We start from the raw sequence: 23,081 nt of genomic DNA, 5'->3' as shown, positions 1-23,081 counted from the left end.
CACCCAGACACTTAGAAATACACCACCCAGACCCCAGAGACCCATCACTCTGATGAAAGAGTGTGCAATGGGTGTAGGCCTAAAAAAAAAACACAGTGATTTCATTCGCTTAACATTTTGAGTTGGCATCAACAATTCGTCCAGTTGTCATCACCACAGTGTCTTGTTTTATCTGACATTTTCTTTGCTGTACCTCCTGTTACCCAATGCCTCACTCAGACGTTCCTCCTCTGCCCAGCCCTGTAGATCTGCGTAGTGACACGGGGCTGTTTCTGTGACCCTCCAAAATAAATTGGGTATATCAGGACAGAGATCAGGTTTCCCCCCCGTCACCCTCACCCCATCCCTCGTTGCTGCTCTCTCGTTCTCCTCCTTCTTTTTTCCATGTTCCTCATTTAAAATCTTCCAATTTCCTGGTAATTTTGGAAACTTTTCATCTCCTACCAATTTCAACCATTTTATTTCCTCCTTAAATTTTGCCCTCGCGCTCATTTCCTGTGGTCTCCGGTTCCCTTGTGGTTTGGCGCACAGTAAAGTGAGTGGCATAATTAGAATCATACACTCTTAATTGGCTCTTTCCCAGCTCCATTCATAATAACTCTATTTAAAATCACACCCTGTCAGGGTGTGTGTGCCCGTGCGTGTCACCGGAGCCGAAAGTGTGAAATTAAGCTCAGCAGAATCCAGTAAAAGCAAAGTGAACTCTGGACACAATGTGTGTGTTTGAGTGGGTTCCCAGTGTATGTGTGTGGGGTGCTCTCATTAGCTCATGTCCTCTAATGAGAGCCATGGGTGGTTTAGCACCTCACCCCTGTAGACAGGGCCTGGCTATGGCGGGCTGAATCCAGCCTGATTGTAATTATAGCAGTCAGTCTGAATGGACCACAGCGCATTAACAGCCCTCTCCCTGCTACGTCCTGTTTTGTAATTAGAAATGTCAGAGCTGACCTATTGCGTATCTTTGGCCATTTCTCCTCCCTGCTTCTACACAGCCATACAGGACAAACAGCTGGAGTGGGAATTGAACCGGCAACCCTGTTGGCAGACATTTCTACCCAGGTCATTATTTCCAGCGCGGTAATGATGGAGTGGAGGCCAGCAAAGAGGTGATGCAAAACTACAGGGACTGGTCCGATGACCGAGTGTGTGTGCAACAGCAAGAGAGAGTGGTGTGAGCACAGCCCTGAACCGCACTGAGCTCACCACAGTGGAGGACGGCAATTAAGACTTTTTTCTGAGAACAGTGAGAAAGCGGCAGAGAAAAATGTCAACTCTTATATTGACCACACAGCTTTTAAAAAAAAAACACACCAGTTTGTGCTGGACCTACAAAGCTGCACTCATCTCTTTTTAAACATAAAAATATATTTCATCAAACCTCTCCGACAGTTTTAGCCTTTACTTGCTTATCAGCCAACATACACACCTTGCAGGAAATTACACCTGTGAGAGGGTTAGACTCGAGCGCTCTTCCCAGCCGTCAGGGTTCACTGATGAATTTGGCTTTCATATCCATCCGGGGAGGCTTACTTTCACAAAATCTCAAACTTGGTTCCATTTCGTTTCTGCTCCCAAAACACACTATGTAGTGTGCAGAGGCCAGTGGTACGAATCAATTTCAAACGCTGACATTCATTGAAATCCATATCAGTGTTGTTTAGAAGATCACATGAATACTAAATGTATCTGCGGCTCCCAGTGATTTAAGAATCCTCTTAGCAAAAGTAAAACGGGTAACAGTAAATAGTGATATTTTGCAGCGGAGAGTGATGAAGTTCTTCTTCAAAGAGGAGATAAAACTCTTAGGAGACAATTTTGTTCAGTAAATAGGAAGGTCATACATTCCACGGACTTGATCTTTCAATATTTTAAATCGCATTTGTTCATCACTTTATTTTAGAAATCCATTTAGGAGCCCAGAAGCAGTTGACTGACAACTTTAATCCCTAACTCCTCTCTATTGAACTCCTCTGCCAGAGTGCTAACTGCATTTTTCACGCCTGAAAGTCTGGTCCATGGTTCATGTCTGTGGTGGTTCAATGTCTGTGGTGGTTTCACATTATAATCTAGAGGGTGGTCCTCAGACTTTTGTATGACATGTGTACGTCCTGTTGGCGTCACCCATGTGGGCTGCGTCTACCTATACTTGGCGTTGTTTGGTCAGTAAGTGTCTGGCGTTGATGTGTTTTTGAATAAAGTGCAAAGTAAATATAAATATGAAGATATGAATTGGCTTGCTTTGTTAATCCCGTTGCCACCATAATATCGGAAAGGTGTTACTACCATCATGGTGCAGTCTGACCCTGGTGAGACCACCCTTTTGGTCGGGCTAAGGTTTTCTCCATCACTGCAGACTGTGTTCCAGGGATACTTTCAGACCTGTAATTTTGGCTCAGGCTAAACTATAAAAAAACTGAAGGTCTGGTACAAACAGGGTAGGATTGAAAGTGCTCTTTGTCAAGTGGCGTTCTTCAAACTGTAATTTCAAGGCTATTCTACTGTTATTATTGAGCACTATCTTATTATCTACCATGTAACCCTTCGCAACTGCAGAATAACCTTATATATATTCATACAGAGCCACAAAGGCAAACAATAATGAGTTTGTGATGATGAAATGCACATATACAGTACACACACACACACACACACACACACACACTGTGAACACACAAGCCTCCAGACAATATTTTTGCTATGATGCTAATAAGAGCATAAGCTGGCTTTTGTTTGCCATAATCATTTCCAAATCTGACACCTTTCTTTGACTGATTTAGGCCAATGCACTGACATACGCTGCAGTGTTTTCATATTAGAGCAGTCTGTAGAGTGAGCTGAACACACACACACACGCACACACACACACACACACACACACACACACACACACACACACACATACACACACATACACACACACAAATATGCCCCTGTCATAAGCACGACCACTGACGTAAACCCACTTAAGTATAATATCCAATAATAAGATTAGCTCTTTTATACCATTGGCAGAGAGGAGTAAAAGGAGGGATGTTTCCCACAAGTACTGATACGTCCATAAAATCCATCTTCGTGGATGCAACAGGATTCATTCTAATATTCACCTCCTGCTTCTCCATATCCTCTCCTGTTAAAGTCAAACCAATAGCAGATGTGTGATTTTCAGGATTTGAAGTCAGGTGATGTATGTATAGATTCAATGGTAAAAACGGAGAGGTTGGAGTGATGATCCATGGTGCTTTGAAGCTCAAAGCCCTTAACTGTAAGCCTGTTATAACCAGACTTACTACATCTCCTCTCCATACCTTATCCTCCCACAAAGACGTGGACACAGTAATGCGATCGGTTTTAATCGTGTAAGAGTAACAATAGAGACTCTCAGGAGCTATGTAATCCTGTCCTGTGCTGTTCTTTGTTACATCCTCCTGACCTTCCCTCATGTGAACCTCTCCTTATCTGACCCAGAGGTTCGTCTTAAATTACCTGGCTCTACAATTCAGACACTGATAGGCCAGGTGAACCAGGGTAACGTTGGCTTCAAGTTCAAATCAACGCTGTAAATACATACAGGATATAAGAATAAGAAGTAGATAATCATTTTCATTTTCCAGCTCTTAGGTCACAGTGACACCCGAATCTGGGACTTGTCTTCGTCTGCGTTTCCATGTGTGAAAACTGTGCAAACCTTTCGACAGGTTTGGAAAGCAAGTCTCGCAGATGGCGGCGATCGAAGCCAAATATCATCCCAAAGATTGTCTGCACGCACCTTTACAATCAAAATTTTGTTTTTGGTTCATTTCTGGCCTCACTGTCTTTGTCAAAGTCCACTATGATCAAGGGACACGCTTCGTGCTAAATTTCTTACAATGTAACACATTCATTTTTGAGGCGGTACTGACTGTGCATCATACCACAGTGACAAAGACGTCTCGGTCGTGAGCACATTCTGTCTCCGACAGTTTTCTAAAAGCCCACATCAGAAAAGAACATTTTATTTGAATGAGTTAAGCCCCTGATGAGAAGGCTACAGCAAGAGATCCTCCCTTTCTTTTGTAGCTGAATACTCTAAAAAACATCCATCTGATCCCCATGAGTCCCTTTCCTCACAGGATCAATGTGTGTTTGTGTGTCTGTCTAACTGAATCATGGTTTTTTGATTCCATTAGTCCATGCTGGTAGAGGACACCATCTGTTTGCTGTTAAGAGCTTGGGAGGAGACCACTGCCCCAACTGAAGTCATTGCCTGTCTTGCCTCACCCAATGACCTCTAAAATCTAACCTGACCTTCCCTCAACCAATCAACTGCTGTTGTCAGAAAAATTGGCGTGCATCCTGCCCACACCCAGGTAACATGGATAATTTCGGTGCCTGCGGGTCAATAAATCTTTAGAGTGAAACATGCCTGTATCTGTTTGTTGATCAGGTTCTGCCGTGCTGTGGAAAATCCCTCGGGAGCATGTTGTGCGTGTAGCTCTCTGCCAAGGATCAACCAAACCTCCAATGGGTGTGTTTGCAGTGTGCAGTTTGGCTTTACTAATGTAGAATTGTGAGGACTGACTAGACCAGACTGCTCACTGATCTAATCAGGACGTATCGACCTCATGCTGATCAATGGGTTACTGTCTATTTGTTGCTCTGTGTCACGCTATTTTATAATTAAATAATTTGAATTCACACAGACGATTTGAAAGACATTTGAAAGACAGAGAGGACATGAGTGTGTGGCATCAAACCGCTTGAATGTCTTCCCACATGTAGGCAATTAACTTGGTGCGTATTATTATATCATATCAACAGGATTTATCACCAACATTGTAAAAAATATGGTGAATCTGATCAAACGTGTCAATATAAACAGCTTCTCTGGGGAAAAAGCTCTGTGTAGTTTTGTGATAGCTGGACGTGCTGCCGCCCACACTGTCATTTATGAGACTCTGGTTTCAGAGATCACCATGGTGACCGCTCTTTGCCATGAGGTGCATACACAAATACACGTCTCAGGTTCGATCGAATATGAATTGGTCTATATCTTTCTTAATCATAATCAACACAATGAGATCTCAGGGATCTTTTTAATGAAGAAGTGAAAGTAGAAGAAGCTGCGATGAAAAAAAGTGCATGAAATGAAGTGCACGTAGCAGAGCCCAGAGGAGCACGAGGACTGTATCTGTGTGGGTGGATCTGTCTGTGTTATATCTGAAGCTGCTTTTCTGTAATTGTCTCTACAGGTGTTTTTCTACTGGCAAATTTGCTCAACAAGAAAAAAGAGGCAGAGACAATCGCTGAAGGACAGTTTGATTCCATATGCGTGTGTGTGTGTGTGTGCAACTGTTTTGTGGAGCGTCCTTTCGTGTAGAGGGAAAAGTGGAAGATGGAAAGTGCCAGACTGAGCGTTCTTGATAATTTCGCGACTGTGCGATTATGCAATGAGAACGGCCATGCCAATGACAGACAAAGGAAAAGCAGTGAGACAGAACAGGAGGCAAAGGGAGCAGCGTGACTGCGGTCGGACAAATTAGTGAGAAAAGAAAGTACAGAGAGAGAAGAGGCTGTACCACAAGGACTCAAGGCTGTTTGCTGGGTTTATCTGTTGCACTGACTTTAAATGGAAACTTGGTTTAATGGCCTGTATGTTGGAATATGCTACTAGTGAGTACACGCAGTAAACTATTCTTGGAGAGGTTCAAGCAATGTCTGTATGCATGTGGAGAATGCTAATGTATCCATGACACGCATATATGCACTTTGCCCTTGCACCTGTAACAGTGTAACCTTAGCAGTGAGTGCATGTTGCTGTGTGTTTGTGTGTATGTGTACGCATATGCCTGTGCACCACAAGACCTAAACTTGGTTAGCTGCAGGGTTTAAACTCTTCTAACTTGTTGATCCTTCGGGCCTATCCTTAGACACATTTAACATAGCATACATGCTCATGGATCTAAGGGTACATTTACTAAATGGTTTTGCTCAAACACAGATTTACTGGTATAATTGACTGTGACGTCTGCAGCAGTATATGTCACCAAAAGTGGACACAGCATTAAAGTAAAATATGGACCTGGGATAATGGATTACCACCAGATTGTGGGACCAGGATTTGCTCCCATCCAGCCACAGGGACACTAGTTGGTTATATACCCCAACAGCTTCCAAAATTTGGAAACATACTATTATCAAATATCTTATAATTACCCTGAATCACAACTAAAGTGGACAGACCATTACAGGGAACACTTGACATTTTGAAAAGATGGCCTGGAGCCCATCTGTTTTCTTGCTGAGAGTTAGAAGAGAGGATCAATACCACTCTCATATGTATACACTCAATATGAAGCTACAGTCATCAGCTGGTCAGCACAAGGGCTGGAAACAGGGGTAAATAACCAGTCTGATTCTGGTAACAAAATCCGGCTAGTATGATCCCATTGGTGTGAAACCTGACTATAAGCACCGATCAATATGTATGAATATGACTCAGATCTGCATGACAAAGACATTGTCCTCTACTTAAGTGATGAATAAAACATTTTGTTTCTCAAAAACACAAGTCAGATTTCACTACGTGGTTACAGAACAGTAATGTCACAACTCTTTTCACTCACTTTATATTCAGAGACTCAACCTCCATCCTCTCTCAGCTGCAGCCTGATAAACTAGTGTTGGCTTTGAAAAAGAAGGGCATCCGAGATGAATATCACATTAACAGAGCATTTTACTGCCAGGGGAAAAACCAGTGTTCTCTTTCTTACTCTAACGTGATCATGAACACATGTAGCCACACACGTGCACACATGTAGACACCATCATGCACATATTTATACACATTTATGCATGTACACGTGTAGCCAACAGCCATGCATGCACACGCAGACAGTCACACACACACACACACACAACCACCCACACACACCCTTGGAAGAAGCCATTCACACTTCGCCCCCGTAGAGTACATGTCAGTCCATCTGGGATCATTAACACTATGTTAATGAATATAGGGCCGGGGCCAGGAGCATGTGAGGAGAGGATAGAGCGAGGATACAGAAGGAGACGGAGAGAGAGACGGAGAGATAAAGAGGACAGAGGGTGGAAGGTTGAAGGAGGATAATGGATTCGCTCCTAACAAATGCACTGCCCGAGGTACTTGTGGCAAGGAGGAGGGAGGCAGGGATGAGAAAAGATTGAAAGTGAGGGGAACGGGGAGAACTGGACCACACCAAGACGCAGGAAGCAGGAACAGAAAGGGAGCAATAGAGGATAAAAAAGGAGTAAAGGGAGGAGGAGAGGGACGCTCGAGAGCTGGTGAATGTGTAGAGAGAACAAGAAGAAGTAAAGCAATCAGGGAGAGATGAACACGGTACATTCTGGCCGGGGACGGAAATAACTGAACAGATGAACAGAAGAAAGGGAAGGAAGGAATGACAGCAGAGACAACAGATGAGCCGAGTGAACAGGCTGGGAGACAGACAGGCTAGAAACAGTATAACAAATGATGGTGGAGGCCACATGAGTTAAGGAGCGTGGTTAAATATTTCACTGGGACTTGTTTGTGCTTTCGTGTGTGTCTGTGTGTGTGTGTGTGTGTGTGTCTGTGTGTGTATGTGTGTGACAGTCCCTGAGAGACAGAACGTAGGACAAAGCAGCAGGGAGAGACGGAACGGGTGAAGTGTGCCTGTTGACTGGGCAAGTTAATGATTTCTCTGGTCTGAATAGTGAGACAGTGTTCGTCCAGGAGTGAGAGAGGTGGCTCGTTTGCCCCCAGCTGACACACACAGGCAACACTGTTTTAGTTTTGTTTATATCTGCTATGTTTAAAATGTCTTACACTTTGTTTATTTACCCTCATAGCTCATGTGTTGCAAATGTGGGGAAATTCCTCCCTCCATGGCGACTTTCCAGAGGATGCTCAGAGAAAAGACACCACGAGCCACTTTTTGCCCCCCCTGCTGGGTTAAATCCAGACACATGGAGCGCTATTAAGCAAAAGTGTGTCCCCCTGTGTTTGCACGTGTGGGACCACCTGTATGCAGATGAATGGGTGTCAATGGAGGCCGGGAGAAATGCCTTTGTGGTGCCAGAGAAGGAGCAGCTTGTCGGAGTGTGCCGCTATGAGCCAGAGGGCCAAGGGCCCACAGGGGGCTGGGGGATAAAGGGACAGAGGGCAGCGGGGTGACAAGCTGTCCATGTGTAGATGAAACAATGCCAAGTGTTAACAAGCCAAAGCTCGCGGTAATGACAGAGGTTGGGTGGACAAAAGACAAGTATTTGAAATGCAGTCTATGATTAACCAGAGTCAATACGGAGCATATTTCAGTGATCAGGCCTCTTTAAGCCCCTTTACATCCTAATCATTGTATCATAATGTTGATCATCCACATGACCTTTTCTTTCCAACGCCTGCTGGAGCAGCTCTCTCCCTGGAAAAGGTTGGGCAGATGAGCGCGAATGGCAAATCAGCAGCTGAGCCAGAGGCTTGAGGGCATGATGTGCAATGATGTGATAAAGTCAGGCCAGAAAAAGAAGGCAGACACGCAATCAACATCTAATTTCCTCGCAATGCAGCAACAATAGAGAGAAGCGGCGGGGATCAGAGCCCTGCTACACCTTTCAAAAACTCCACCTGTCTGAAACCTGTGCCAGCACATGCCCGTGTTTGGGCAGATGTGTTTATACGCTCGCAGTTTCTCTAGCATCCATGTTGGGTTCTTGTTATGTTTCGGTGCGTGGCTGACGCCCCAAGTGTTTCCATCCGTCTTATATCCTTTTGTCACTGTGTTCTTTTGAGTTTCACTCCACCTCATTCTGATTTCTGATTTATTCTCTCCTGTCTATATTAAGCACTGCTGCCTCATTTGTCTGTGTGTGTGTGTGTGTGTGTGTGTGAAGAAAACCCCTGTAGATCCTGACACAGAGATCCCTGACCCTGATCCCTGCCTGGGGCCGACAGTGTACGGGATGAGATTGGAGAAGAAGAAGTTGACTATAGAAGCAGGACTGAAAATTTAATCGGCTGAGGGGATTCAAGTCTTCTTTCGAATGGCTCTTTTTCCCACATACCCTTAACCCCTCTTATCAAACCGTGTATTCTATCTGGCCTGATACTCTCCCTTTGACGCCATCTGTTTTTAGTTCTATGGATCTCATCACTCCTCAAAACTCTCCTTTGTCCCCCCAATAAAAGAGTTCCTATGTATTTGGTAGAATCAGACTTTCCCAGGTACATGTAGTACCAATGCTTTCTTTGACTTAATTACATGAGTTCTGTAATTTGGGGATTCCACAGCATGTTGAACGACACGCAGCACACACTGAGACGCCCGGAGAAAATTCCCTAGACAATAAACAAGCTGGCTACCGTTTTGCTGGAAGGTTTGTTCGGCTGTCAGGTCTTCCCCCAACTTCCTTTAATCCACTTTTAGAATTGTCGGGCTTTCCATCGTCTCAAACAAGTTTTCTGCGAGTTGCTTTTTTGAGCCATCCGGTATTCTCTGCTTTGCTGTGATTCACAGAAACCCCTGGTATTCCGTGTGTGTGTGTGTGTCTCTCTGTGTGTCTCTGTGTGTCTATGTGTGTCTGTGTGTCTGTGGGAGGATAGAGTCTCACTCTGAAAGTCATCTGTGGTCTCTACTGGCAACAACACGATCAAAAGAGCCTGCAGATAAGACCTAAATATATGTATGTGTGTGTGATGGGATTTCTCAGCCATCCGACTCTCGGCTGCAGCACCAGAGAGGAGTGTGTGTGTGTGTGTGTGTGTGTGCGTGTGTGCGTGTGTGTGTGTGTGTGTGTGTGTGTGTGTGTGTGTGTTTGTGTGTGGTTTCCAAAAGTATGTCCTGCTCCTGCTACACCTTTGGTCGTGTAACAGATAAACGCTTCGTGAGGACGTCCCGTGTAGGAGCAGCAGAAGTGTGCTGGCAGCGAGGGACACTTTGACACTTGGCCTGGGTATTGTGTGCAAGTGAGAGCTGGTGGATCCTGTTGCTGGTCATGTGAAGCCGGTGAATCACTGGCTAGTTTAGAAGCTGCCGCGACAGTATTTGCATCTCAGTCATTCCGCAGAGGAAATCAATATATTTATTTGTATAGCGCAGTTTCTATACCAGTAGAGCTAAGGGAAACAAGATGAACGTTACAGGAATCGGTTTAATTGGAATAACAGGTTTTGCATAAGGAGAATATATCATTAACTCTTATTCTTGTTTAGTCTGGATTTTTTGATTTGCCAGCTTGTCCCTGTTGTTCTTTATGACACATCTTACTCACTATCACTTACTCACTCTTCCTCCTCATTTTCCCCCGAATTTTACGGTAACATGGTAAAATGGAAAATACCCCCCAGTGCCTACACCGTGAGTGTGCGCATGAGATCCTCTCAGAATGCTGCGACGTGTGTGTGCTTGCCCAGTCAGAGCCTGAGGACAGTCAGACACTCAGTTTGTCTGCACACACACACACACACACACACACACACATGCACACACGGTGCCCCCCTTCTGTCTCCCTGCAGTCCTGGAGCTCTGAACGAGGCAGGGCTCCATCCCTGCCTGAGGGAAGCCCTCTCCTATTGGGATCACAATCCTACTAACCCCCTGTGGTCTGGACTTTATCCATCCCATCTGTGAGGTCGAGTTCTGAAGCTACCTGTCTGGTTATGTGGCGTAGCAGAGACTACGAGATTAGACAGACTGATAAAACTCTAATTATTTATCTGACAAAGCGGCATCAGTGCAGCCAGCGTGCCTAAAGGCCTATAGGCAACAACAACCTGCACGAACGCACACACACTTCTTTGCACAGGATCCTCAGACACAACCAGTGGGACAAATAGAGACAAAGGCTGTTGACAGGGTACATACTGCAATATAGCACAAAACAAACAACTGCATTACATTGCACAACAACTTATCGCATCACAATGAATTGCAACATACAGTGTGTCACAAAACAATGCAACACATCCCAGCAGCAACACGTTACATAAAAACACAATACCAACAACAACAGAAACCAACGTATGGGACAATGGAGGCAGGAGATGGCTTGAATTTGAAGCTCAATTATCTTGGGCACATTTTGTCAGATATACTGCTCTTAAGTACAATCTTATGGTACTTTTACCTTGACTATCATTTAACAGTACTCTCAATTTCCACCACAGGGAAGAACTGAACATTTTACTAAACATTTACTGACATTTATATAATTTCAGTTTAATAGTGTACATAGAAGCATAAGTTTTCACATTGTGAAGTCAAATATTACATTTGAATGGTTTGCATGTACATTTAATCCTAACTGTATATTTGACCTGACCTGCTGACACCTTTGAGTCACTATTAAATATTAACTCACAAATGTTTATCTTTACATTTTCACTTTTACTTGTTTATAGCTTTTATCTTATCGCCCTTATATTCCCGCTTTGACCCGAATTTTTTTATTATACATTGATCAACGTGTGTAGTGACGAGGTTGTTTTCGTGTTTCTCTGTTGTAGAGCGCGAGCAGCTGGAGCGCGCGTCTCCCGTGGCTAAGGTGGGCGGGGTATGCCGTTTGCCTTGCTGCTATTGGCTGGCACAACTTTGAGGGGTGGAGTCAGAGCCATACAAAGTACACAAGTTGCGCCCTAGTGGATCAGTCAGGACTTGAACAGTGTTGTGTGACATTCATCAGGTTGAATTGCATTTGCTGCCACATCAGAAGCGTAGAATCCACGTTTGGTTCCCGTGCTTGTGTTTACGCATCCAGATCTTCGGTAACAGACGCTGCTCACCGACCGAACTTGTTGTCGGTTCCTGCGGAGAAGAGAAGCGATGGATTTGGCGTGTGTGGTGTGTTTGGTGCTGTGCGTCGGCGCCTGGTTCGCCTCGGCGGAGAGACACAGCGTCTATTGGAACAGCTCAAATCCAAAGTAAGTGCCGACCTGTGCTTTTACGCACGAGTGTATCTCTATGTATTTATGTACCTGCGGCGGGCAGCGTGCGTAATGTGTGTGTAGATGAATGAGTGTGGAGCAAATACTGTTCCCACTGTGTGTTCGAGTGTTTCCTGGTGCGCACAGAGGCGAGTGGATCTCATTTTCACGTTCCCACATGTTAAGTTCTCATCCCAAAGTGCGCATTTTCCCATTTGTGGCCCCGAGGCTGCTCACCTTCCTAATCCGCTTAATTCAGCCTTTTGTTTTGTACTCATTTGACAATTAAAAGGTTGATGTGAGGGTTGAAAGCAGCTGGAGTGTGTTCGGAGTCTGAGCGCAGAGCAGCAGGAGGCAGTAAAAGCGAGACGGGATCGGGAGCGAATGCCCAGACAGATGGACAGATTCACCACTATATTTAACCGCAACGCATACACACAGACATACTGTAGTAGAAAATAGACCGACGAGTATGAACTTGGCCTGTGACGCTGTCTGCACCTGTGTTTGTTGAGTGTGTGTGCGTGTGCAGTGTGTGTTTGCGTGTGCGTGTTTGTGTCATCAAAAGTCTATTAAAGAAAATGACTCGCAGCAGAATAATTTAATTATCACTTTCATATAGGTGCCAAATCCAAGTCAGTGGGTTGAAGTGTTTTTTCATTAGAGCGGTTGGGGGGGGGGGGGGGGGGGGTATTGAGAGATAGTGAGTGTGTGAGTCAGATGAGAGCGGCGCATATTGCTGTGTGTTTTGTTTTGAGGTCAGAAATGTAATGCTACCCGACCACTCAGTGCGGATCGATGGAGCTTGACAGACGCGCAATAGCGCAGCGCGATTTATTGAGCTTTTAGCGTGGAGCGGCTGATCCCGCCGCTGGAAGGACAGTATTATTTTATAACGAGGCTGAAACACAAGGACCCGCGTCCTCGCTCCCCTGCTGCTCACAGAGATCGATTAATCCCTAACACCGAGACGGGGGGAAAGGAGCAAAAGCCATTATGGCCCTTTAGTCTTGTCTTGATTACATTACTGGCTCTCTAATTGTCCTTTAACAATGACAACAGAGGGCTTAAAAAAGACCCCCCTGCATCGAGGGAAACAAAGCCCTGATAATTGGATAAGGAGTCTAATGGAAAGTCTTGTTCGTAATGAGCAGTGCTTGTGTCATGGGTAAGTCCATGTGTGACTCAGCGACCTGGGTTGGGTTCACCTGAGTTTTACACCTGAGTCACTACAGACAGAGGGAGGAGGAAGTGGTCCAGGTGAGGCAGAAGGGAAAGGAGGCTTCACTGCAGGAACCAGTGAAACCAGAGTGTTTCTGGTCAAGCCTGGGTGGAAATAACAGGGAACAGGAGCTTTAGGTCTGAGCTCTTTAGAAAAGGCTGATAAGCACAAAAAGAAAGCAGAGAGGTGTAGAGAGAGAAAGAGAACTGGGGTGGTCTAATACAAAGTCAGATCTTTAAGTCTGCTGTCTGTAATCCAGCCCCTGGACATTTTCTGCTGTTGAATGGAAGTTGCGTAACTAAAAGGACAATCATATTAATATAAAGCTATATTAGGCTAATAACAAACATGTGAATTAATGTGGTCTTTTCCTTCTCGGCTACATGTCAAATATCTCATATCTTACATTGCTTTTTTATTTCTGTCATTTTAAAACCCACACACAATTAGAGGGACTCTAGGAAAAAAATCTAATTTGTAATGGGGGTAAAGGCAGCTAAAAGCCAAAAGTGACTCCATAATCGTCTGACCCCCAACTGCCTCTAGTAGACTATTCAATGTTTTGCCACACATTATAGTTTAATCGTTGTAACTCTTATAATCCCTTCCTCCCCCCTCCTCCTCTCCACCTGCCCCTGAAACCATCCCCGATGATCAATCAGTCACCTGCTCGGAGGATTACTCTGAGGCCTTTTGGCTGCATCCATGACTGTGGCTAATTGATGCTAATTGATTCTGGGTGTGATTGTGTGGAGCAGTGATTCGTCTTAAGGTGCAGGACAGTGAGCAGATGGCAGCAGCCTGTCCCTTCACAAAGGGGGAGTGTAGAAGTGTGTGGCACTGGCAAGACGTGTGCGTGTTTGTAGCTTATGTGGATGATCAGGAACTGGTCAGGTAATGATTTTGGCTCAAGCCTGTGTTTTGAGTCAGAGTAAGTGGGTGTGTGTGTGTTTGTGAGTGTGCATGTATATGGGTGTTTACTAACTTAATGATTCTGGCACATTTCCAGTTGTGTGCGTGTGTGTATGTGTGTTTTTCCACACGACAGGTGGAGAGACATGTTTTTCTCAGTCTGGTCCGGTCTTGTCATTTTAACTACATGTCTCTGCCTGTGTCCTCTTAATGAGTTTGTGTTTGTGTGTGTGTGTGTGTGAGACAGAGAGTTTGAACTTGTGATGCCCTTTACAAGCTTTTAACTGGAAGGGATTTTTATTTTTGTTATGGACTGAGAGTACGTGATTGTGTGTGTGTGCGCCTCCACGTCAGAGTCCAACAGGGAGTGGCAGTTACCGTAGGTTGTCTTACCGAGACGTGATAAATGTGTGACTCACACTTCCACACACTGGGGGGCGAGAGGGAGGACTTGGAAGTTAATATTAGTTACAGCCGGCATTCCACCCCACTGTTACTATACTCAACTCCGTCAGCTGTGTGTGTTTGTGTGTGTGTGTGTGTATCTCTGAACCTGTCTCTTCCTCTTTCCATCTTCACTCCTTGTCCTCTGGGTCTTCCCCCCAGGCCGACCACCAGCCGCAACCCCTCCACCTCTTCACCAACTGAATCAAGCACATTCAACATCTATTCTTTTCCGCACAGATATCGATGTTGCTAGCACTCCACTTCACTGCCTCTTTTCTCCTTGTTATCTCTGCGTTATTTATCTGCTGTCATCCATCACTGATAACCTCCTTTTTTTGTCTTTCTTTTTTTCTCCTGCTCCCAGTATCTGTACAAGTATCTTTATCAGGAGTTTGGTGTAACTTAATATTCAGTTTATCTCCGTCTGTGTCTGGCTCTGTCTGCCTCTTTGCTGTAATTGAGGCGGTGGGGCCTGCTCCGACACGCACACGAGGCCTAAGGATGAGTTTAGGGTGAGAGGGGCTTATCCCTTACCCCCCCCCCCCCCCCCCCACCCCTCAATTCATACATTCTATACACTTTGTTCCCTCTCTCCGTCTCATTTTCCACCGATGTTTTTTGTACACATCTCCTCTGCCCCAACCTGTCTGTTGTAATCTCTCACACACACACACACACACACACACTCACATACATTCTAACATAGATTATAGAAGGTTCATAATGTGACCATCTGACCCATAGACACAAAACCGTAATCCCACCGGCTTAATTGTACATATATTTATCCTTTTGTAGTGACTCTACCATCACATTATGACCTCTGCGTTGTATGTGTGTGTGGGTGGGCGTGTATCTGGGTAGGGGGGGTTATTGTGTAAGTATTATAACATTGGTCAACCTGTAATTGTTCCATTTCCACCGTAATCCCTCAGATGGGATCAATCCTACCGATCCAATCAGAACAATCAATTCCGAGCACCGCAGGATATCTCCGTTCATCTTCCTGTGTGAATCCTGTCATTCAATATATGAACAGACTTTGTGTTGATTCCCTGCTGATGTAACCGTCGTCTTACCTAACGTACGAGGGAGGATGTACCTGCGCGCATCACAGCACACAGCAGCACTTGGGGGGGGGGGGACTTTTACTGCAGTTTATAAACCCCAGCCCACACTTTATATATCTGCGTTTCGGCTCTGTGAACATCCTCCTCCCTCGTCCCAGTATCCATGCACCCCTGTTTTCTCTCTGCTCTTCCTCTCGCTTCCTTATCTGAGGTCCAGACTTCCTCCCTCCCGCCCTCCCCTCTCTCCACCAGTCCCCCCTCGTTTCTCACAGACCTTCCTCTGTTTCTTTGCCCCAGTAGTTTTCCACCGGAGGAGGACAGAAAACCTCTCAGGCCCGGCTCTGCTAACACCAGGGGCCTGCGTTATCGTAGTGTGTGTGGACAAGCATGTGGGAGTGCGTGTCTGTGCGTGTGTGTGCGTACAGTTCTCATTCATAGCATTTCAGGCATACTTTGGTATTGCTGTCCACTTCTAGCCCAGCGTCGCCCCCTAAAGGGCAGAATTAACAACAAGTGGACTTCTGCTCTACTCTGAGGATGTCTTAATTTTACATCAATTAATTCACAAATTTATTCAGAATAAAAACTTTTAACATTCTTTTTTAATTCTTTCTGAACTTCCCCCCCGTCTATCAGTGAGACAGACATACACAGACACCCAGATTAACTTCCCCCCCAGCATATTAAACCCTCTATTCATCGCAGACAGAATGGGAGGCTATGAAACGGGGCAAGGGGTGAAAAGATTTTAGGGGCAGGCGAGGAGGAGGGGCCCCGGGCGCAGGGTGAGAGAGGGGTGAACTAGAGAAAGGGATTTGTGTTGAGAAATTAGCCCTGGATGAAGAGCTCCGGTATATTATGTCGACGTTAAGAGACAGGGCCAAATAGAGGAGTGGGAGAAGGGGGATGGGCTGATTTGGAAGGAATAAAGAAGAGGCAGACGGAGGGAGGAGAGAGTGGACAGTGATGGATGGAGGGAGGGGACAAGTTTGGAATTGAATAAGTGAGAAACGACAGCATTGACGTTTTTTAAAGCTTTCATCCTGCAAGGGCCAAAGGGATTCTCGACGTCTTAACTATCACACGAGAGCAAGCACGTCCACATACGTCCACACACATACTTGAACCTGCAGACTCGAGAAGGTCCACTGGTTTTTCAAGTTAGAGGGAGAATGGAAGTTGAATATCTTGGACGCTAATATGGAAAGACCTTTTTTAGATTGCAAATTAGATTGGCTTTTATGAAGCATCCCACTGGTGAGCAGCTAAATGCATTAGCGCTAGTGACAGCTCCTCGGCCTGTGTGAAAGGAGGTGTGAATCTGCCCTACCACAGGAAATTAACAGGGGATTGAGTGTGTGAAGCTGCGACTGGAAATCTGATGAGTGCGCCTTGTTAGAACACAGTAAAACATCCAAACCGCAGGCGCCCCCCCCCCCCCCCCCCCCCCCGTCGTGACATTCCAGCGCGTGCACACTTACTACGGATTACCTGCAGAGCAAATGGAGGTGGTGGTGGTGGTGGGGGGGTGCATCTGTTCAGTGGTGCTGACTCGCTCCGTGTGTGTGAAACCAATATCTGCAGCGCTGACTAAGATGGCAGTGTGTGTGAGAAGTTACGACACTGAACCCCGACCCCTTGACCCGGCTGCCAGTTTGAAATGCACCCGGGAGAGGGAGTGAAGGACAGAGTTCCAGTGTCAGTGGTTTGACTGAAGCCAGTGTGAGCTCAGGGGACAAATGGAGGGACAACAGGGTTCTCAGGGAGAGCGAGGGGGGGAAAGGAAAAAGGGATGGGAGGCAAAAAGAAAAGGAGAAGTACAAGGACAATGGTGAGACTTCAAAGTTCCAGTGAGGAGAGGAAAGTGTTGAACAAACCACCTACTGTCATCACCAGCAAGACTACAACTATTGTACTTGACTAGGCCCTAACACACACACACACACACACACACACACACACACACACACACACACACACACACATGCACATGTTACCCACTGACGCAAAAGCTAGAGTGGCTCCATAGTGAGAAACATCCACCTTCAACCTTGGCTGTTTACCCACACCTCAGTCACATGTAAGAAATCGCACACACACACACACTCACACTCCAACACACAAGAGGCTCCAGTAGGCCTTGATAAACAGATGTGCTCCTCGGCCTGGGGCGTGAGACGCCCTCAATAAGGGTCTTCAGAGAATCCCTCTCCCATGAAAACATGCACACACACACACAGAGACAAACCAACACACGGGGAAGAGGAGGAAGCTGCGTGCAAAGTAGGTTTGCAGCAAACTCACACACCTGGCTCTCAGTCTCGCACACAACACAACTCTCACGTCGACGTGACTCTCACTCTCCTGAGAACTGCCAGTCGGAGGAGAGGGGAGACGCTGAGGAGTCTCCAGCGTTTGGGAGCTTTGATGAGTGGAGATTTAAAGTTAGATAGTGTGAGGAGGAGTGGAAGGCATTTGTGGGTTTGACCGACTCCAAAATGGGGCTAGATTTTTCCTTCTTACTTTACTGTTGCTCGAATGACCAGGATATAAGCAAAAAAAACATTAAAAAAAACATGGACAGTCATATGAGCACACTCATTACACACATCCACAGCAGCCAGGGCAGTGAAAGCTCCACAGGGGGTAAGGTACAGGGGTGGAAGGGGTTCTGTGGCCTGCAGCCATTCTGTCTTTGGGGAGGGAACGGGTATAATTACACCCCCATTCATTCCTCCTCCCTAACTTTTCTACAGAACACATTGGCCCCGGACCCCTAACAGCTTTTAATTAGCCAGACCAATGGAGGGCAGGGGGAGGAGGAGGTGAGAAGGATAAAAGGGGAGGGGGGTTCTAAAACGTGTGAGACATCAATGAAGTTAGCAACAGAATCTGTTATTGGTAGCTTTTGACAAGCCGTTTTTTTGGTCATACCGAGAGGGGACCAGGCCACTAACAAGGACATGAGGTGTCTGATGCCATACAATTTAAAACTACTCTTTACATCAGAGGGACCCACTAGTGATCCTCCAGCGTTTTGTTTTCTCTGACTCTTACTGGTCTTTATACTGGTTCTGCTCAAAGAAAACACAGACCAGAGGAACAAGGTGAAAGCCGAGATTATTTTTAGCCAATTAGGTCGCAACAGATGTTTCTTTTTTACTTTCAATGAAGCACTTAGCCGAGCACACACACGCACATCCATGAATGAACACACGCAAAGGCGTGTGAACCTACACAGGAGTGTGCACGCACTTTCAAAGAACCTTTTCTTAGAGGGAGCAGCGATTGTAAGTGGAGGATGGTGATCAGCTTATTAGCCCTGGATAACAAGTGTAGAGTTGTGCTCGACTAACAAAGCGTGTTTTGACAAGCAGGTTAGCCCTAAATGACACACACACACACACACACACACACACACACACACACACACACACACACACACTGGCAGGAAGGAGGGGTCAGAGGCCCACATTTGGAGCCAGTGTGTCTGTGACTCGACCAGGGGGTCCGAACAGAGGCCACGACAACAGGAGCCGCAACATGCTTTGATGCCGGGCTCTCCCACACACACAAACACACACACACACACACACTTGCAACACACAATAACAATGGCTGACACAGGAGGTGTTTTGCTGTCACTTTCCCTCTCTATACGACACGCTCTCACCCAAACACAAGCAGTGATTTCGTTTCAACCAAGTTTTTCTTCTTTCACCCCCTTAAAGACGTTATGGGCGTCGCACAAAAATAAAAATATGTCTTCACCTCCCGGCTCTTGGCCGATCGCCCAGGATGTCAGCCAGCCACGCATCACATGAGGACAGCCTCACCTGCGGCGTGTTTACTTTAAAGGAGAAACGTTGTAATAACGTGGGAGTAAAAGTGAATTTTACAGAGTTAGAGTTCATTTATTGCTCAGTCGTGGCTGTTAAGTAAAATTTCTACTTGACACAACCCCCCCGAATCCGCTTTATTTGTTCTCACTGGGCAACTTCACCATAAATGTGCCTCCATGCAGCAGGACTGTACCGGATTTATCATTATTTTTCCCCGTCTCTGCTTCATTAGGACACAGGGGGGAAACAAGGATGGGAAGTGAGCGAAGAGGAGACAGGAAGGCTGAAAAAGAGCCATAAAACTAAATGAAGGGTAAAGATGAAAAGGGAGAAGGAGAGCGGCAGTCTGGCTGTCTCCACCCACTGGGCCTCTGTCTTTGATGAAATTGGAGAGAGATTGAGAGACACAGATGCAGATAGAGACGGCAAATTAGAGAAATTACAGTTGTGCAGTCACAAATAGAAGAAACAAGAAAGTAAAGACAGCTGTAAAAGACTTGGCAGAAAGAGTCACATAGTTGTGTGGAAGAAGTGTAGAAATGTGTTCTGGGCTTCGGGGGTTGCTCCTTTCATTTACAATGTTTTCTGCTTGTAAGCAGGTGAGAAGTGAGTTTCTGCTGAAGGCTAAATTGTCGGTGAGAGAGAGAGAGATGGTGTGTGAGTGGGATGGTGTGAGTGGCTGAGGTTGATCCTGGGTGTGTTCTCCTATCCAAAAAACAAAAGTGAACAAGTCCGACCTGCTAATTCTGTGTCAGTGGCGGGTTTGCACAAGCACACACGCCTTGTTTGTGTGAGGGAGTCGGTTTTCTGTTGCTGCACGTTTCGATTCATGATTAGCCCTCATTATTAGTCCCTGTTTTCTCCATGAGCCTGGGCGTGTGTTGTACACGTGTGCAAAGAAGCAGACGATATATCTGCCCATGCGATTCATGTGTTATGTGAATTAAAAAACGAGGACATCTGTCACTAACCTCCTCTCTTCCTGTTTCCCTGCAGCTTCCTGTGGGATGAGTACACGGTGGAAGTGCGCATCAATGACTATTTGGACATCGTCTGCCCCCACTACGCCCACGGTGAGGTGTCACAGCATGCAGCTGAGCGCTATGTTCTGTACATGGTGGAGAAGGAGGACTACGATGTGTGCAAGCCTCACTCCTTCGACCAGCTCCGTTGGGAGTGCTCCCGGCCCTTCGCTCCCCACGCGCCTGAGAAATTCTCTGAGAAGTTCCAGCGCTTCACGCCCTTCACCCTGGGCAAGGAGTTCAGACAGGGAGAGAGCTACTATTATATCTGTAAGTATCAATAATCATGCACCACTGGCTTTTTATCTGCTTGCTGTGCCTCGGAGGTTTCTGGTATTCAAACATTTCCCTCTCTCCGACCTTCTTCAGCCAAGCCAATGCATCACCACGGCCAGGACTGCATGAAGCTGCGAGTGGATGTGGCCGGACACAAAGGCACTGGGAAATCTCACATCGACAAATCCAAGGCGGAGGAGGTGGGAAAAAGTTTAGATGGAGGGAAAATGAAGTTTCCTGCCACCGGAGGAGTGCACAACCCCTCAAACCGGCTCCCAGCAGGTGAGGATTCTCCCTACAAAATACCAGACAGATGCAAAATAGTCTCAGATGAGCTCAGCTGGGTGAGTTCTGAAACTGAAGCTCACCTCCCTTTTCTCTCCTCAGATGACCCTGCTGCGATGGAGCCAAACGTCCAGAGGAGCGTCGGCAACTCAGGCGTGCAGCTGGTTTCCATCTCACTCCTCCTCACCATGATCCCAGTCTTATTAGTCCCGATGCTGCACTAAAGCTGAGCAGAACAGAGACTATACCACACCAATGCAGGTCATTGGGACCATGAACACTCAGAGATTATCTTTTTATACAGATTTTTTTATACAAGCATGGACAAAGCTTTCAGAGTGTGTTTGTGTGTGTGAGTGTGTTTGATGTGTTGGTTTGTGTGCATGAGGAACGTGGATCGTTCCAAAGAAGAAGACCTCAAAGACCTTTTTTTTTTTCTTACTTTATTACGAGGATGGAATTCTCATTAACGACCATTTAAGATCATCTTCAGTCATCACGGACAAAACGGATCAACACACTTGAATCACACGGATCAAAGTTGGATCGGAAACAAGAGGAACCCGTTATTCTCATTATCCTGTTTTCAGATCTTCATACCTGTTGGTACAGCTGTGCATGTATTACTGGTCTCAAACTGCCAATAATGTAATTTTTCTCCCTCTTCATGGAGAGAAAATATTGTGTTATACAATACATTATGTAGTATTTTTTTTTTGTCATGTAGCACTCAGCTCCCTGTTGTATCCCTGGAGGCAGACAGGTTCTACAGTTTAATACAGAAAGTGTCACATCGCACATTTTTCACTTAGAACTCAACACAAGTAAACAGATTAATGACTCGTGTCCAAACTACAGGTTCTCAGTCAACATTTTACACATTGCACTCAATATGAAGTAAATGATGCATATATTTCGCACAAAATACATCAGAGTTAATTTGAAGCCTTGTGTAAGTAATAAATCCTAATCCATCTACTTGTTCTAAGTGATCTGGAGCCGCTTATCAAGAAAACAAACTGAACGATAGCAGGATTATCAGGGAGCTGAGCCTCTTCCGAACTCATTTCTGCTGTCTGGACAGTATCACTGAATGGTACACTGGCGGATGCTTGCAGATGTGATCCCACTTGCATGTTGTCAAACCTCAAACTGAAGGGACTTCCTGCATTTTATTTACAGTTGTTTTTTTATCTATCATTTTGTAAATGTTTATATGTAAATTTGTACATAGAGAAAACTCTAAGAAACTGTTTTAAAATGTTAAACAATCTTTAGTGAAATAAAGAAATTGTGATGTTATAAAAATATCTCTCCGACTTCTTTTTTTAAAATCAATTTGTGTAGTAACCTACATTGGATCTTGAAATCCCACTGAGCTAATTGAGATTTTGACGGATGGCCATTTGGCAAAGGCTCCAGTCCGATAAAATCTCTCCAGCCCCCTTCAGATTTCCACCCCCAGGTCTTCCCCGGCCTCTATTTTCTCAGCCTCCTCTCCTCTGCCCTCTACATCTTTCATCCCCAGTGACACAGCTTGCCTTGGCTTAGATTTCACAGTCTGAAAACCAAACACGAGAACCGAGAGGGGGACGATGAAGGGGAGAAAGCGCGGGATAGTGCGGGGAGAGAGGCCCACAAGCAAACTGACAACCCGGTGCGAAGGTGTCATTCTCACCTCCTTGGCGCACTCTCTCTTTTTCTTTTTTTTGCCCTTTACATCCTCTGTTGAGGGAAAGGTGAGCATCCGTCCACACAGTGGTACGTTGGAATGAAGAGGAGCAGAGGGCTTCAACCTCAGAGCTGACTGAAAACTGTCAAAAGTCACCATGTCCTGTAAAACCATGCAACATGTACGTTTTGAAACCGGAGCATGAAACAGAACTGTTTGTTTTTCCATAATCCCGTCATAGTTTAAATTCCCTGTAGTGATCACACGCTCTTAGATATCTTGTTGCAATGCAACACAATAGATCACTGGACCACAGCGTTCTTTGAAGGAAGAGACCAAAAATGGAAGTAGTTATTACTCAGTTCTATATGATGTCATATAGAAATGTTCACAATTTTAAATCCCTAACTTGCATGCATTGT

At 45.6% G+C, this 23,081-nt stretch overlaps 1 protein-coding gene across 1 annotated transcript; it reads left to right on the top strand.

Moving 5' to 3' along the window:
- Positions 1-11,629: 11,629 nt before the first annotated feature.
- Positions 11,630-22,295, top strand: efna1b (ephrin-A1b). Its single transcript, XM_053433121.1, has 4 exons — positions 11,630-11,908; positions 20,401-20,696; positions 20,796-20,984; positions 21,090-22,295. The coding sequence occupies exons 1-4, from the start codon at positions 11,811-11,813 to the stop codon at positions 21,209-21,211; spliced, it is 705 nt and encodes a 234-aa protein (XP_053289096.1). The 5' UTR covers positions 11,630-11,810; the 3' UTR covers positions 21,212-22,295.
- Positions 22,296-23,081: the final 786 nt, after the last annotated feature.

Source organism: Pleuronectes platessa, chromosome 10, assembly GCF_947347685.1.
Source record: "Pleuronectes platessa chromosome 10, fPlePla1.1, whole genome shotgun sequence".
NCBI classification, from domain to species: Eukaryota; Metazoa; Chordata; class Actinopteri; order Pleuronectiformes; family Pleuronectidae; genus Pleuronectes; species Pleuronectes platessa.
The sequence above is the reverse complement of the archived record's forward strand: the minus strand, read 5'-3'. Positions and strand labels throughout refer to the sequence as shown.